At 35.6% G+C, this 17,505-nt stretch overlaps 1 protein-coding gene across 1 annotated transcript; it reads left to right on the top strand.

Annotated features, from left to right (window-relative positions):
• Positions 1–11,284: 11,284 nt before the first annotated feature.
• Positions 11,285–12,217, top strand: LOC127689956 (olfactory receptor 150-like). Its single transcript, XM_052189528.1, has one exon. It carries the CDS (start codon positions 11,285–11,287, stop codon positions 12,215–12,217), a length of 933 nt encoding a protein of 310 aa, XP_052045488.1.
• The last annotated feature ends 5,288 nt before the right edge of the window (positions 12,218–17,505 follow it).

Here is a 17,505-nt window from a genome sequence, read left to right as displayed (position 1 = left end):
AGAAATATTTACCATAGCAAAAATATACAATATTTAGGAGTTTTGTTTAGAAAAGTGTACAGAGACAAAAACATGTGTTCAGCCATGAGATTATTGTTAGTATGAGATTATTTTGGTGGGGGAAAATGGTAGTAAGGGAGGAGTGGATTACACAGGAAAAAGAAACAATTCTTGAATGCCCCAGAGTTCATCTATAGAGGGCAACCTGAAAAACCTCTAAGTATATATTTAAATCCACTGAAGCATTTTTATGTTTCTTTGGCTTTATATGCACAGAATGTAGCTCTTTATCTAAGAATACTTATTCTATTTGGGAAATAAGTATGTGTGATCATATCTTTTTATATTCTCAGTGTCTTGACTATATGGCATTTTTCAAAGAAGTATACTGCCCAACTTTCTGAATGTTTGATCTCTGAAATAAATAATTTTAACAAAAAGTGATATACAAGTTTTATTAGCTGTGTAGATCTATATTAGAGAACATCGGGAAATTAAAGGTGTAAGTTTTTTCTTATTGAGAATTAAATAGCATGATAATGTGATATACTCAAATTATAAACATGGCAAATTAAGTTGACACATATTTATGCAGATTTCTCAATCCAAGTTTGGTACTATGACAAATACTTGACCAACACAATAAAACTCAGTGACATTTTTGGAGATCTTTTCATCTCATGTTGGTTTCATTGGGCTTTTTTTTTTTAACCTTAACGGTGTTTCCTTATAGATTATGCTTTCCCATTTTCATGAGATTTGTTTGTGTACACATATGTGTGTTTGCACGAACATGTTTCTCCTAATGTGCATTCTATTTGTCCTTCTTTCTTCCTTTCTTTTGCTTGGCATTTTTTTTAAATTGGTGTTGTTGTTGTAGTTTTATTTTCCTGTTTGGTTTCCAAAGACAGAGAGATAAAAGGTGTGGAACTAGAAGGAAGGAGAGATGGGGAGTGTCTGGTGGAGGAGACAGGAAAAGCCAACATTGATCAGAATTTATGGTATAAAAAAAAACTTTACAGTAAAAAATTCTGTTTTCCAGATAATTTTATACTAATTTTTCCCATGACAAAGAGATAATATTATTTTTCAACTCACATCATAAAATGTTACATTCATAAGGAACATTTTTACAAGTGTAAACTGTGGGTTATTAATTCATGTAAAAAGTTAGAATTGGAACATTGTCTTCTAATTAATGTCAAGTAGTGGTCATATTCCAAATCTAATGAAACAATTTTTTTTACCTAATAAATCCCTTCATACATAGACACACACACACACACATAATGTTTGAGAATTTTGTACATATTATTTATCATACCACCCTTCTTCCTCCCAGATTCATTCCTTTCCCTATACATCCAACTGAGTGTCCTTTTAAACATTTAAAAAATGTATAAAACCAAATTGTGTTGCTCTAATATTCTTTTAGAGCATTGTCCACTTACCAGGGACTACACTCTTAGAGATAACTGACTCTCTCCCAGAAATCACCAGTTTCCAATAGCTCCTCAATCTCAAGGAGTAGAGCTTCATTCTCACTCCCGCTCTCTGTGCTGGGGTTTGATCTGGCCTGGGCTTGCATGGGTTGTATGTATATTGTTACAAACTGCAGCCCTGCAGAATCCAGAAGGTAAGGCTTCCTTGTAGTCATTCATCAACTCTAACTCTTCTTTCTTCCCCCTCCCTCTTCTGCAAGAAGATCATGCATCACTAAACGTACGTACACTTAATGTATGGCTTGTGTGACATAAAAGTTTTCACTCTTCCCCTGAGTAGGTAAATTAGTGTTAGTAAAACATTGGTAAATATAGATGACTGATGAGAGTGCTGTTTACTGTGTCAGATATAGATATAGGCAGAAGTAGATGATGATTTGCAGGGCTAGGCTAATATCTAAGCAGGAACCAAAGTTTTTATCATGTTAAAATTTTAGATGGAGAGAGAAGATCAATAAAAGTGTGATTGATAATTTGAGTAATTAGTATTTTATTCAGATACTTGTCATTGTTTTTTATAGTTAGATTACAGCAATGATTTTTTTATGTCCTTAATCATAGTTAAATGCTATAGGGAAATAATGCCTGATAATATTTATTTTAAGTTTATTATTTGAATAAGGTCCTTAGCATTTGCATTAAAGCCTTCCCTTATTCATGTACAAATTAGGTTTAATTGTTATTGGGTGTACGGGTTGTTTAGTTGCATAGGTTTTAGGGGTTAGTTTTTAGGTTTAATCATATTTTAATGTATTTGTGTGGTATGCTAGTTGTGTTGGTTATGACTGCTATGGCTATGGAGGATATCCTGAAAACTTGATGTTCTCAATGAATTATGTTAGGTGGTTTGATGTCAGAGCTATTTTTTTTACAGAGCTGGGATGTATATATATATAAAGTTGTTATGCTGAGGTAGAGGTGATAGTAGAACTTAAAAACATGGGTGATTTATGAGTGTGATGACATTGGATGACTAGGGAAAGGAGCAGGCAGGGTAGCAGTTATATACAGTTGTAAAACTTGGTTGACAGCGGTGGCTAAGTGATGAGTAGCATGTAAGTAAATATGATGAGCATATACTTAATACATGCAATGTGACAATAGTCAGGGTGACCAGCAATGATCAGAGTAAACTAGATTTGTCTTAGCCCAGTTTGCTAAGATCTAGTTACCTGGAAGACCTATTTCCCTATGAGACTTGTTGATTATAGACAAATGACTTTATGGAATAGGCTATTATATGTCAGTTGTTGGAGAGAACCAAGCTTAACTGAGTTTTGTGTAATTCTTTTGTGCTGTTTTTCAGTAAAGATCATTTATTTTTGTTACTAATTTAAATCAATATAGATTCATGAATATTATATATATTTCAGTTTATATTCTATTACTAGTTCTTTTCCCTTTTGTGATCATGTTTTCTCCTCTGCTATAAGAAACACCTTTCCATCATGCCTGGGCCCTTTGAAATCCTCCTACCAATTTACTTTAGCACCATGTTGCTTCCTGGCATTGAAGATATTCTTTAAATGAAATCCTAATTTCCTTGCCCTGAATCACTATTATCTACTACTAAATTTTTCTCAAAGTCCTTCTGGATGTTTGTTGAATAACAAACAGTATTATATACTCAGGACACCTACAGAAGTTGGATATACTCTTTGGTACCATTGCTGCTAATTTCTCAACTAGGATATATGTGTGAAATACAAACTCTAAATGAAAATATATTACATTATCTATATTTGCATGAATATTTCTACATATAGTCAGCTAAATATTGCTCATACAACAGTTTCCTACTCTAACTAATACCATAATTTATTAATGTTGCAACTTTTCATTTCAAGAAACATTTTCCATAATGCACTCTCCTATTATTTATTTATTTATTTATTTATTTATTTATTTATTTATTTATTGGGTCTATGTCTTTGGCAACAATGTTTCAGAATACCCCATGGGCGACCTTAGCAGAAGCCCATTCATGAACAATTTTATTGACTAAAGTTTATTCTATTAAATTCTTCAGTCTCTACTCAGTTCCAAAGTTACTTAAGACATACTCATCCTCAGGTCCTTATTAATATTGCAATATGGCATATTTGTCTTCAGAAATTAATATTTATTTATTCAAGGCTTAAATTAACAAAAAATAGTGACACTATATACTCAAACATTTTAGAGTTTTCTCAATGGGAAGCATTGTCATAAAGACCTTTTCACACCAGGGAATTAATTAGCTTAGTGGTTAAAATACCTGCTGTTGAGGTCAATAGCCAAAATTTGACTCCAGGAACTTCAGAGTGGAAGGAGAAAATTAACAGGAAAATATTGATTGTATTGTAATTTTGATATCATGCCTACACATAACGTCACCCACCCCCACACAAGATAGGTGATAGATAGATAGATAGGTAGAAAGAAAGATAAATAGATAGCAGATAGATAGATAGATAGATAGATAGATAGATAGATAGATAGATGATAGATTTGATAGGTAGTTTAGATAGATTAGATAGATAGATAGATAGATAGATAGATAGATAGATAGATAGATAGATAGATGATAGATAGATAGGTATATTCTTACAATGATGTCTTTTGGGGCTTACTTTCTAACCCTTAAGATAATAATTGCTACAATTTCAAAACACAGAGACTTGCACCCAAGGGATGAGAGTAGCATACAAAGAATAAGAAAGGAAATCTTAATTGCTCTTAACAAGTTTCTCACCCCAAAAGGCAGAAAAATCTCAAGGGGGCTTCCTTTTACATAATTCCATGACAGCTATTATGTTTTAAAAAATATTTATAAAAGTAAGTTTCCTCATGTAAGTGCTTTAGGAAGCTCTTAGGACCCCAGCAATGGGTTAGCAATGGTTATTTGGGCTACTCAAAATATAAGCTTTTCATTTTTGTCCCATAAATAAATGGAAACCAGAGGATTTTATTGTAGACTTCCAGCACCAACAACCTGAAGCACCATTTCACTGAAAGGATTCTTTGCTCTAAAGCTCACCTGGCTTCCAAGTTGAGAGAAAAGTGAGTATACAAATTCAATGTGTTCTAATACATTCTCATGCCCAGAATTTGGGAGGATCTAAATGAATTCTCTTCTCAAAACGTGATGGGAATTTCATAACAGCAGCTGAGAATATCTCTCATGTTTTGGAGCTAGTAACTTTTTTATAGGATATTTTCTTTATTTACATTTCAAATGTTATCCCCTTTCCCGGTCCCCCAAAAAACCACTACCCTTTTCCCCTCCCACTGCTTCTATGAGGGTGTTCACCCACCCACCCACTGACCACTCATTCCCAACTCCTTGCCCTCTCATTCCCCTACACTGGGACATCAAGCCTTCACAAGACCAAGGGCCTTTTCTCTCACTGATGCCCAACAAGGCCATCCTATGCTACATATGGAGCTGGAGCCCTGGGTCTCTCCGTATGTACTCCTTAGTTGGTGGCTTAGTCCCTGGGAGCTGGAGGGGTGCTGGTTCATTTATATTGTTGTTCTTTCTATGGGGTTGCAAACCCCTTCACCTCCTTCAGTCCTTTCTCTAACTCCTCCATTGTGGACCCCATGATCAGTTCAATGGTTGACTGAGAGCATCCACTTCTGTATTTGTCAGGCTCTAGTAGAGCCTCTCAGAAGACATGTATATCATTTTTCTGTCAGCAAGCATTTCTTGGCATCTACAGTAGTGTCTGCATTTGGTGACTGTATATGGAATGGATCCACAGGTGGTGCACTCTCTGCATGGCCTTAAATTTAGTCTCTCGTCCACACTTTGCCTCTGTATTTGCTCCTGTGGTATTTTGTTCCCTTTTCTGAAAAGGACTGAAGCACCTATACTTTGGTCTTTCTCTTTCTTGAGCTTCTTACAGATGTGTTTAGTGCTGAGATATTTTGATGTTAAGACAAAATGCATCTCAAAGGCTACAGCACTTTTCTCAAACATGATAAATACAATCTCAATTTCTTTTACTAGTTACATACATATTACATATAAGCTGATTCCAAATATACTTCAATTACAGTAGATAATTATAACTTTAACCCTATCATTAAATATATTCTGAAACTAGGCAAACTAGGTGTTGCTCATATGTACCTATCACTTCCCTCATTTTGGCTACACCATTTCCTCTAATAAATCATTTTTAATTATTATTACATTTTAGAATTTTGTGAATCCATGTGTTTGTACATAAAAATTAGTACATTAATGCATATCACCATTTCCACTTTCAAAGACATGAATAAATCTGCAAGATACTATGCTAAGTGAAATAATCCAGTCACTAGAGAAAAAGGGTTGAATGGTTCTACTTACGTAAGATAACTCTAACCCACTGAAGGAGAGAATGCAGTAATGATTATCAGAGGATTCAAGAGAGAAGATGGATATGTCTTTATCACTCTTAACTAATTTTAAATGAGTAAAATTACAAAATGTTCAACACTGTATAATATCTACAATCAGCAACATGGAATTATACACTCAAAACAGGGTATATCACATATTAATAATATGATGCAACAATCAATCAAGAATCACAGTGTAGTAAAAAAATGGTTAGTGAAAGATGCACTGATTATGTTTGCAGCATCATTAGTGTTTGTGTGTGTCCAAACTGATCACACTTTATTTGATTAAATGTATGTAAATTATAGTGTATTTATTATACTTTAACAATCTTTTTAAAAAGTGACATTTTCCCCTTATACAATTTTTTTATTTTTCTTATGCTCTATTGATCTCTAAGATAAATCCAAGGATGTTAAGACAACTGTTACACAGGGAATGTTACACCAGTGATGTATGGTGGCCCCAATTTGTCCTTATTTTTTTCAGGTGGCTCCTATTTTGATTTATTAACTAAACAGTTTCCAAGTGAGACAAAAGATTGAAAATGAAAATATTGCCTGTTATAACTGGAAAAGATTACTGTTGCAGACATAGAGCTGACTTCCCAGGATCACCTTAGAAAATGTAAAACATCCAATGCCCAGAACAAAAAACACTGGCTTCCAGGTCTACCCTCAGGAATACTCTGCCAAAATGTCATGGATGATGTACTAGTTTTACCATTTTGCATATAATACCTCACATTTGCAGTGGAGAAGATGGTACACAGGAAAAAGTAACTTGCCCAAGTCTTTTTAGGAATGAGAATGGGAAGTGAAGAGAGAAAAGAAAAAGCAGTGATTGTGGAAATGTTCTATGTTCTATGTTCAGTTCTACACATTTTATATCATTTAATTTTTTATTTTATTTTACATATTTGTAATGTTGTAATAAGACTAGGACCTTGTTCATAGTATGCAAGTACTCTGCCACTGAGGAACATTCTTGGTCTTATCTTGGTTTTATTACTTTTTTTAAGTTATAATAATATTTTCTGCTTTCTTTCCTTCCTTCTAAACCTCCCAGACATCCTTCCTACTCTCTTTAAAAATTATAGCTCCTATTTTTATTTGTTGTTCTATGCATATAAGCATATGCATATACTTTCCTAAATATAACCTACTCAGTAACAATAATGTTGTTCATATGTAGGTTTTCACAGATGAAAACATACTTTTTTAAGTTTTAGGTTAAAGTTTTTTTTTATATTAAGTTTTAACAAAACTTCTTTTTAAGATGCTTCCAAGTTCACATAGTGCTGCCAGGGTGTTCCTGGATGTAGGAAAATCTGTACGCATATGAGTAGCCTCTCTAGGGCTAGGAGTTCCTCACCACCTCCCTCCTTCATGCTTGGATTTGATCTAACCTAATCATGTATAAGCCCTATGCATGCTGACACTGTGAGTTCACATGTACACTAGCCTGTTGTATATAGAAATCAGTTCTACTGATTCACTACCTCTGACAAATATGATCTTTTTGCTTTAATTTCCACAAAGATCCTTGAACCTTTGAAGGAAGGATGTAATGTAGATGTCTCATTTAGATGTGGGCATGTTACAGTCTCTTATTCTCTGTGTATTACTCAATGTAAATCACCGTCTGCTGCAAAAAAGGTCTAATAAGGGTTAAGAGATGAACAAATATATGGGTAAAAAGATAAGTAATTAGAAGACAATTTAATACTAAGTTTACTTAAAAGAATAATAATAATAGGAACAGAATAATATTAGTAGCTTATCCCTGGAAAATTGTGATTTGTCTGTTTACAGATTCTGGCTCCTGTATTGATCCTGACCATGTTTTCTGACTTGTAGCATAACATTTGTACCATTACTGAGCCAATGAACATATCTTGACAGATCTGCCATTTTTGAAGCTTGCAGGGTTTACAGCTGAGCAATATTCATGATTACCCTTTCCTCCAGAAATGTCCATAGGACTTTATAGCACTATGAAAGCTAACCACTAGGAACAAATCTCCCAGGTCAGTACTTGGTAGATTTTTCCATATTCTGTGACTCAAGTATGTAGTATTTCCAGGATAGGGTCTTGCCATCATAATCTGGAGAGTCATGAAGAGTAACATCAGTATCCTGAAAGGGTTAGGAGTTTAGAGTATCCAGGTGATCAACAACTCCAAACCATGTAACCTACTCCTACCACTGGTTTAATCTCATAGTCCGTGGTGTCTAGGGGGGTACATTTCCCTATCCATTATGTAGTAACTCCACTTAAATTATTCTTACAAATGTGTGTGTGTATATTTTAGGAGGCTTCTGCAGTAGTAGCTTTCTCTATGACTTTTTCAACAGTCTTTACTCTTAGTCTTCCCTCCTCATATTTCCTCCTTTATCTTTCCCTCCTATTCCCAACCTTCATAATCCTTCTTGCTCCATTATTCTCCATCTCCTCATTATAACACCTGTGTTTTTTACTGGTTATTGTGAATAGAACAGCAATGAAGAGAGTTGAGCAAATATTTCTGTAGTAGAATATACAGTCATTTGGGACTATGCCTCAAAATTACACATACTTGGATTATATGGTAATTCTAATTTTAGCTTTTTCTTAATTTATTGTATCAGAATATAACATAGATATAATATGTCCAAATATTTTTATTTGGTATAAAAATATTGAACACCCAAGTTAACCAGATTCAAAGGCTATACAACTCAATGAACTTATAAACAGTTAAAACATGCATTCACAATGGAAGCTGAGAAGCTTCACATTCAATTTAGGCATTTATCCACCACCCAAAACAAAATATCCATGATAGAATTAGCCAAAAACATTAGGCTTTATATCTACAAACTTGGTTCATTGTATTGCATTTATGTATGTATGTATGTATGTATGTATGTATGTATGTATGTATGTATTATTCACTCATTTATTATTCATTCATTTATTGATTGATTGATTGATTGATTGATTGATAGATAAGGTTGCTTTGTGTAGTCTGGACTATCTTGGAACTCATTCTGTAGACCAGGCTGGCCTCAAACTAAGATCCACCTGTATATGCCTCCAAAATGCTGTGATTAAAGGAGTTGTCCACCAACACCACCAGACCACTGTAGAACTTTTTAAGGAATTTCTACTATGATTTCCATAGTCACTGCATTTCAAGAATTAAGAAATAAGTGTTTCTCCTTTACCACATAACAGGAAGCATTCATTTTACATTTTTGCTTTCATTTGTTTATTAGTTTTGATATTAGCTATTATCTCTAGGGTAGTATAAAATCTTCAAGTAGTTATAATGTATATTTACCTGATAGTGAAGGAGGATTGAAAATAATAAATATTTCTCAGCCATTTATATTTGTTTTTTAGAATTTTCTCTTTAATTCCATACCCTAGTTTTTGATTAAGTTGTTTGTTAATCATTAACAATAATTGACATATTTTAGGTGTATATTGGTAATTTGTTTCTCCCTAAAAAAGGAATCACTACTCAATTCTCTGGCTAATTCTGGTTGGATTATTTATTATTAAGATGTAAGATTTAGCTGTGTCTACTAATAATCTTTTAAGAGATAATATTTTAAAATATATTTTCCAACTGAGTTTTGTCTTCTTAAATTATAGATGGTAGCTCTTAAAATGTAATTTTCTTTTCAATGTTCACCTAGTCTAATTTACTTTTCTGTTTCATAGTTTTGGTTTCGAGCATCTTTATCCAAGAAACAGTCAAACAATTACCAATTCCATTGTAATAAATATCTAGGCTATTTATTTTTATCCAGTGATAAGGCCCATTTGTATTGCTAAATTTTGAATATAGTGTGAAAGTTAAAAATTGCATATGAATGTCTTCATATGCTTAAACTTAATTGTCCACTTGTTGAAAATTTCTCTATACTGAATTATTTTGAAATAATTAAAGTTATTTAATTATTAATAGATGTAATTTTTCCAGATTGCCAATTTTCTTCAATTTATCTGTGCATCTATATTATGAAAGTTTTGAAACAGTGAGTTTTCAAACAGGAAACCTCAGAACCTCCACTTTGACCAGCTGTGGTGATATGACCCTTAATCCAAGAGGCAGAGCCAAGTAGATTACGTTGGGATGCCAGCCTGATCGACATAGTGAGTTACAGACTAGCCAAGTTTACATAGCTAGACCTTCTCCAAGTAATGAATAAATAAATGAGTAAAATTAAATTAAAAATCCTTCATCTTGTTCATATTTCTTCTGATTATTTAATGTCCCATATATATTTGTCAGATTCTATGATCATTACATTCCAGGGAAAGAACTGAGATTTTTATAAGGATGAAACTAAAATCGCATGAGTTTAGGAAACTGCTTTTTCCCATATTGAATCTTTTGATTCATAAACATGGGGTGTTTTTGCACATTCTTCCATTTATGCAAAGCTTTATTTGTTAAACCATGCTATGTTTGCAAGTGAAATAATTTTTATTTCTATCATTTAATTTATTCCTGTTCTTTTAATTATCTTCAAAATGTTGCAGATGGATTTTATGGTTGGTTAGTTTTCCTATTATGTTTAGGATCCACAGTCTTGATAACCTTGAATGAATTCTGATAATTCTTCCTTAGAGACTTTTTTTTGGGGGGGGGGTGGGTTTTTTTTCGAGACAGGGTTTCTCTGTATAGCCCTGGCTGTCCTGGAACTCACTCTGTAGACCAGGCTGGCCTCGAACTCAGAAATCTGCCTGCCTCTGCCTCCCAAGTGCTGGGATTACAGGCGTGCGTCACCACTGCCCTCCCCTTAGAGACTTCTTAAAACTTTGCATCTAAGATCAACTCATTTATATGAAAAGATGGTTTTATTCATTACTGTCCAATTAATATGACACTTCTTTCTACTATAATATAAAATAAGTGTGCACAGTATATAAGTTATGTTGTTATTACTTGTGAAAAGTCTTTCAGCCATTGACACAGTTGGTTATATGTGTATTTGTGTTATGTGTGCATTTGTGTGCGTGCGCATGTGTGTGTGTGTTACTATGATTGTGACATAGGAAAGAAGTTTCTGTATACACAGACTGAGATAATTACAAATTAGGCTTAAAAGGTCCTTGGAAATTTTTATTAAAACCATCAGATATCTCTTTATTTGTTCATGAAATGGATACTAAAGTATTCTCATAGTGTGGATCATGAATAAGAATAAATATGTCTTATATTTATCTATTTGTCTACTTACATGTATTATATTTTTACCTCTCCTGACTTGACTTATAAGATATATAGAGTAGTTATTGAATTAAATATACTTGAGTGAAACTGCTTGAACTTGGTCTTACACTGCAGTAGGTGATAGGACTAGACACCTGCCTTAATTTTTTCTTCTTTTTCTACAGGGAATTCCCATAGGAAATGATAGAAGGAAATGATTCCATGGTGACAGAGTTTATCCTTGCTGTATTAACAAGCACACCACAACTGCAGCTGCCTCTGTTCTTCCTCTTCCTCGGGATCTATGCAGTAACAATGGTGGGGAACCTGGGCATGATCACTCTGATCCTGCTAAGCTCCCACCTGCACACACCCATGTATTTCTTCCTCAGCAGTCTCTCCTTCATCGACCTCTGTCATTCCACTGTCATTACCCCCAAAATGCTGGTGAACTTTGTGACCGTGAAAAACATCATCTCCTACCCTGAATGTATGACTCAACTCTACTTTTTTCTGGTTTTTGTTATATCAGAGTGTCACATGCTGGCAGCGATGGCATATGACCGCTATGTTGCCATCTCTAACCCCTTACTATATAATGCTATGATGTCCTATAAAGTCTGTTCCTGGATGATATTTGGGGTATATAGTATGGGTTTTATTGGTGCCACAGCTCACACAGTCTGCATGCTAAGAGTCCATTTCTGTAAGGTTGATGTAATAAATCATTACTTCTGTGATCTTTTCCCATTATTGGAACTTTCTTGCTCCCCTACTTTTATCAATGAAGTAGTTGTTCTATGTTTTAGTGCTTTCAATATCCTTTTCCCAACACTGAGTATCTTGAGCTCTTACATTTGCATCATTGCCAGCATCCTCCGGATTAAATCCACTGAAGGCAGGTCCAAAGCCTTCAGCACCTGCAGCTCACACATATCAGCTGTTGCTATCTTCTTTGGATCTGCAGCATTTATGTACCTGCAGCCATCATCAGTCAGCTCCATGGACCAAGGGAAAGTGTCCTCTGTGTTTTATACAATTGTTGTGCCCATGCTGAATCCCTTGATCTACAGCCTGAGGAATAAGGATGTCAAGGTGGCACTAACAAAATTTTATGAAAAAAGTTTCTCATGAAAATATTTTTTCTATCTCAAAATTTCGTTTCCTTCTAGTTTAGCTTTAAATATTTTCACAGGCCATGTTATTTCCTTTAAATTTTTGTCGTACTTCAGATGATGGGTTATTATAATTTCTGATTTTCTAGGCTTTAAAACTTGGAATATAGTTGTGTTAAGAAAAATGTGCATACATTTATATTTTAGGAAATTTTGCATCATTAGTTTTGAAAAATAAGTTTTTCAGAAAGTCTTTGATATGAATAGTCTCCTCATATTCCCTTGTTTATCATACCTTCCTATCTCCCAACCCATTTAAGCTGTTCTATTCCGTTATTCTGCTTTCTTCCTTTAAGTCACAAGGTTCTGTCTTTATTACCTTAAATTTTTCTTCTTCTTATCATTCCCTTGTCCAGGGAATCTTTGTAGAATAGCAGGCAGGAAGACTGTAAGAGGTCTCAGTGGTGAATGACTACAATGTTTGCCAGAAACAATAGAGCAGTTGGACATATAAACTCACAGACTTGGGATATCATGCACAAGACCTGCACAATCTCAAGCCCGGAAAAATCACAGCATGAAGAGGAGGGATGTTCAAATGTCCTGGCACAACCTGAGGAAGTATTGGTAACTGATGGCTTTTGGGAGAGGGTGAGTTACCTTTATTTAAGGCTGTGATCCTGGTATCTCCAACACCCTTCAGTGGATGGCTGCACTCCCAAAACTATATAGGAGGTACAAATGAGACTGTGTTGTGTTTTGTTTTGTTTTTTTAATGAAAACACAAACTTGGATAAATATGAAATGGGGAAGGAAAATCTTGGAGAAGAAGGGGTAAGAGGATGAAGGTGATCAGAATACACTGTAAGAAATAATTAATAAAATATTAATTAATCAAATAATTAATAAAAATTGAAAACAGAAAGAAACAAACAGACATCTCTACCTAACATTTTTCACCTGCCCCGCATATTATACTGTGCACAGAGTCACAGGGATGGATTTACCCACCATGATTATTTGGACCTGCTTATCCCATGTTTAAAACATCATCTGTCTGATCACATGTGTAAAACATTGTAGACTTTGTTATTAGCTTAAAACCTAGACCCTGGCAATGCCAATACAATATCAGATTATCTCATCATGTGAAACCACATCTTTGGAGGTCACGGACTTTTTCCTGTGCTAAAAATGTTTTATCTTCACAACTAATTTTCTTATAATACAAATGTCCACATATGTTAATCCACCCTTGTATGCACATATATATTATATTATATGTATATGTATGTTAATATAGGACATATGTAAATATGAATATTGATCTTTATTGTTTGAATCTGCTTTGCAAGGTTTAGGTATATGAAAATTGTATTTTCCTGCTATAGGAACAAAATAGCATCCAACATTTTTTTATATTCATGGGTACTGAGAGACCAAATCTTCTTGGTTCTTAGAGAATCCGACCTAAGGTTGAACTCAAGTTAACTATCAGGCCAGTACTTAGCACCAGTTTTTAGGCAACTCTCTAAAAGACCTGCATTTAGTACCAGTTCCCAGGTTATTCCCCATCAAATCTGCACATCCAGGTCACAAGCCTGCCCATGATGCTTCACTTCCTAAAAACCATCAATGAGGAGAAAAGCAGAAGTTAAGATCATGATTTGGTTCCCAGCACCAATGAATCATGTTAAAGGCCATAAAGCCCCCACTCCAATAAGATACATACCAGGCTAGATACTCCCTTCTTTCCTCTATAAATGCTTGCCTGAAACAGGGCTCAGGGCTCCTTTCCATTCTCCTGCATCAGAGATGGTGGTTTGGACCAAGCTTGAGCTTGAATAAAGAGACCCTAATTCAATTCCGCTCCTTGGTGGTCTTTTAGGGGTTCCTGAACATTTCCTGGCACAACAGTACTAGATAGGGGAAAACTGTGCATTTTATTAGCAAGTATATTTTTATTCATTGAATATATAAATGTTAAAAAAATACATGTGGAATTTATGTCAATCTGACACAAGCTACATGATAATTTTAAGGACTGACAGACAATAAAATAATTAAATATTAGCTTATCTCTAAAATAGGCTCAAAAATTTAAAAAAAAAATCTCTACTATAAATAAGAGATACTAAAAAATCATGAAGGGGCCAGGCAGCGGTGGCACATGCCTTTAATTCCAGCACATAGGAGGCAGAGGCAGGCAGATTTCTGAGTTCAAGGCCAGCCTGGTCTACAGAGTGAGTTCCGGGAAATATTATAAATTTGTGTAACTCTGTACCCCATTTTTTAATAGGGTTGTTTGGTTTTCTGGAGTCTAACTTCTTGAGTTCTTTATATATATTGGATATTAGCCCTCTATCTGATGTAGGATTGGTGAAGATCTTTTCCCAATGTGTTGGTTGCTGATCTGTCCTCTTAATGGTGTCCTTTGCCTTACAGAAACTCTGTAACCTTATGAGGTCCCATTTGTCAATTCTTGCTCTTAGAGCATACGCTATTGGTGTTCTGTTCTGAAACTTTCTCCCTGTACCGATGTCCTCAAGGGTCTTCCCCAGTTTCTTTTCTATTAGCTTCAGAGTGTCTGGCTTTATGTGGAGGTCCTTGATCCATTTGGATTTGAGCTTACTACAAGGAGACAAGGATGGATCAATTCGCATTCTTCTGCATGCTGACCTCCAGTTGAACCAGCACCATTTGTTGAAAAGGCTATCTTTTTCAGCCTCGACAAAGAGGCTGAAAACATCCAATGGAAAAAAGATAGCCTTTTCAACAAATGGTGCTGGTTCAACTGGAGGTCAGCATGCAGAAGAATGCGAATTGATCCATCCTTGTCTCCTTGTAGTAAGCTCAAATCCAAATGGATCAAGGACCTCCACATAAAGCCAGACACTCTGAAGCTAATAGAAAAGAAACTGGGGAAGACCCTTGAGGACATCGGTACAGGGAGAAAGTTTCTGAACAGAACACCAATAGCATATGCTCTAAGAGCAAGAATTGACAAATGGGACCTCATAAAATTACAAAGTTTCTGTAAGGCAAAGGACACCATCAAGAGGACAAATCGGCAACCAACACATTGGGAAAAGATCTTCACCAATCCTACATCAGATAGAGGGCTAATATCCAATATATATAAAGAACTCAAGAAGTTAGACTCCAGAAAACCAAACAACCCTATTAAAAAATGGGGTACAGAATTAAACAAAGAATTCTCACCTGAAGAACTTCGGATGGCGGAGAAGCATCTTAAAAAATGCTCAACTTCATTAGTCATTAGGGAAATGCAAATCAAAACAACCCTAAGATTTCATCTTACACCAGTCAGAATGGCTAAGATTAAAAATTCAGGAGACAGCAGGTGTTGGAGAGGGTGCGGAGAAAGAGGAACACTCCTCCACTGCTGGTGGGGTTGCAAATTGGTACAACCACTCTGGAAAGCAGTCTGGCGGTTCCTCCGAAAACTGGGCACCTCACTTCCAGAAGATCCTGCTATACCACTCCTGGGCATATACCCAGAGGATTCCCCACCATGTAATAAGGATACATGCTCTACTATGTTCATAGCAGCCCTATTTATAATTGCCAGATGCTGGAAAGAACCCAGGTATCCCTCAACAGAAGAGTGGATACAAAAAATGTGGCATATCTACACAATGGAGTACTATTCAGCCATTAGAAACAATGAATTCATGAAATTCTTAGGCAAATGGATGGAGCTAGAGAACATCATACTAAGTGAGGTAACCCAGACTCAAAACGTGAATCATGGTATGCACTCACTAATAAGTGGTTATTAACCTAGAAAACTGGAATACCCAAAACATAATCCACACATCAAATGAGATACAAGAAGAAAGCAGGAGTGGTCCCTGGTTCTAGAAAGACTCAGTGAAACAGTATTTGGCAAAACCAGAACGGGGAACTGGGAAGGGGTGGGAGGGAGGACAGGGGAAGAGAAGGGGGCTTACGGGACTTTCGGGGAGTGGGGGGGGGGTTAGAAAAGGGGAAATCATTTGAAATGTAAATAAATTATATCGAATAAAAAAAAAAGCTATCTTTTTTCCATTGGATGTTTTCAGCCTCTTTGTCGAGGATCAAGTGGCCATAGGTGTGTGGGTTCATTTCTGGATCTTCAATCCTGTTCCATTGATCCTCCTGCCTGTCACTGTACCAATACCATGCAGTTTTTAACACTATTGCTCTGTAGTATTTCTTGAGGTCAGGGATACTGATTCCCCCAGATTTTCTTTTGTTGCTGAGAATAGTTTTAGCTATCCTGGGTTTTTTGTTGTTCCAGATGAATTTGATAATTGCTCTTTCTAACTCTGTGAAGAATTGAGTTGGGATTTTGATGGGTATTGCATTGAATCTGTATATTGCTTTTGGCAAAATGGCCATTTTAACTATATTGATTCTACCGATCCATGAGCATGGGAGGTTTTCCCATTTTTTGAGGTCTTCTTCCATTTCCTTCTTCAGAGTCTTGAAGTTCTTGTCATAAAGATCTTTCACATGTTTGGTAAGAGTCACCCCAAGATACTTTATACTGTTTGTGGCTATTGTGAAGGGGGTCATTTCCCTAATTTCTTTCTCAGCCTGCTTATCCTTTGAGTATAGGAAGGCCACTGATTTGCTTGAGTTGATTTTATAACCTGCCACTTTGCTGAAGTTGTTTATCAGCTGTAGGAGCTCTCTAGTGGAGTTTTTTGGGTCACTTAGGTAGATATCATGTCGTCTGCAAATAATGATAGTTTGACTTCTTCCTTTCCAATTTGTATCCCTTTGACCTCCTTATGTTGTCGAATTGCCCGAGCTAGTACCTCAAGTACAATATTGAAAAGATAAGGAGAAAGGGGGCAGCCTTGTCTAGTCCCTGATTTCAGTGGGATTGCTTCAAGTTTCTCTCACCTGAAGAACTTCGGATGGCGGAGAAGCATCTTAAAAAATGCTCAACTTCATTAGTCATTAGGGAAATGCAAATCAAAACAACCCTGAGATTTCATCTTACACCAGTCAGAATGGCTAAGATTAAAAATTCAGGAGACAGCAGGTGTTGGAGAGGGTGTGGAGAAAGAGGAACACTCCTCCACTGCTGGTGGGGTTGCAAATTGGTACAACCACTCTGGAAATCAGTCTGGCGGTTCCTCCGAAAACTGGGCAACTCACTTCCAGAAGATCCTGCTATACCACTCCTGGACATATACCCAGAGTATTCCCCACCATGTAATAAGGATACATGCTCTATTATGTTCATAGCAGCCCTATTTATAATTGCCAGATGCTGGAAAGAACCCAGGTATC

The sequence above is a fragment of the Apodemus sylvaticus genome, chromosome 7 (assembly GCF_947179515.1).
Source record: "Apodemus sylvaticus chromosome 7, mApoSyl1.1, whole genome shotgun sequence".
NCBI lineage: Eukaryota > Metazoa > Chordata > Mammalia > Rodentia > Muridae > Apodemus > Apodemus sylvaticus.
Note: the sequence above shows the minus strand (reverse complement) of the source record. Positions and strands in the feature narration are given on the sequence as shown.

Bases quoted from the DNA above. Each gene is read 5' to 3' on its own strand.
- LOC127689956 (XM_052189528.1), top strand. From the start codon at position 11,285: ATGATAGAAGGAAATGATTCCATGGTGACAGAGTTTATCCTTGCTGTA.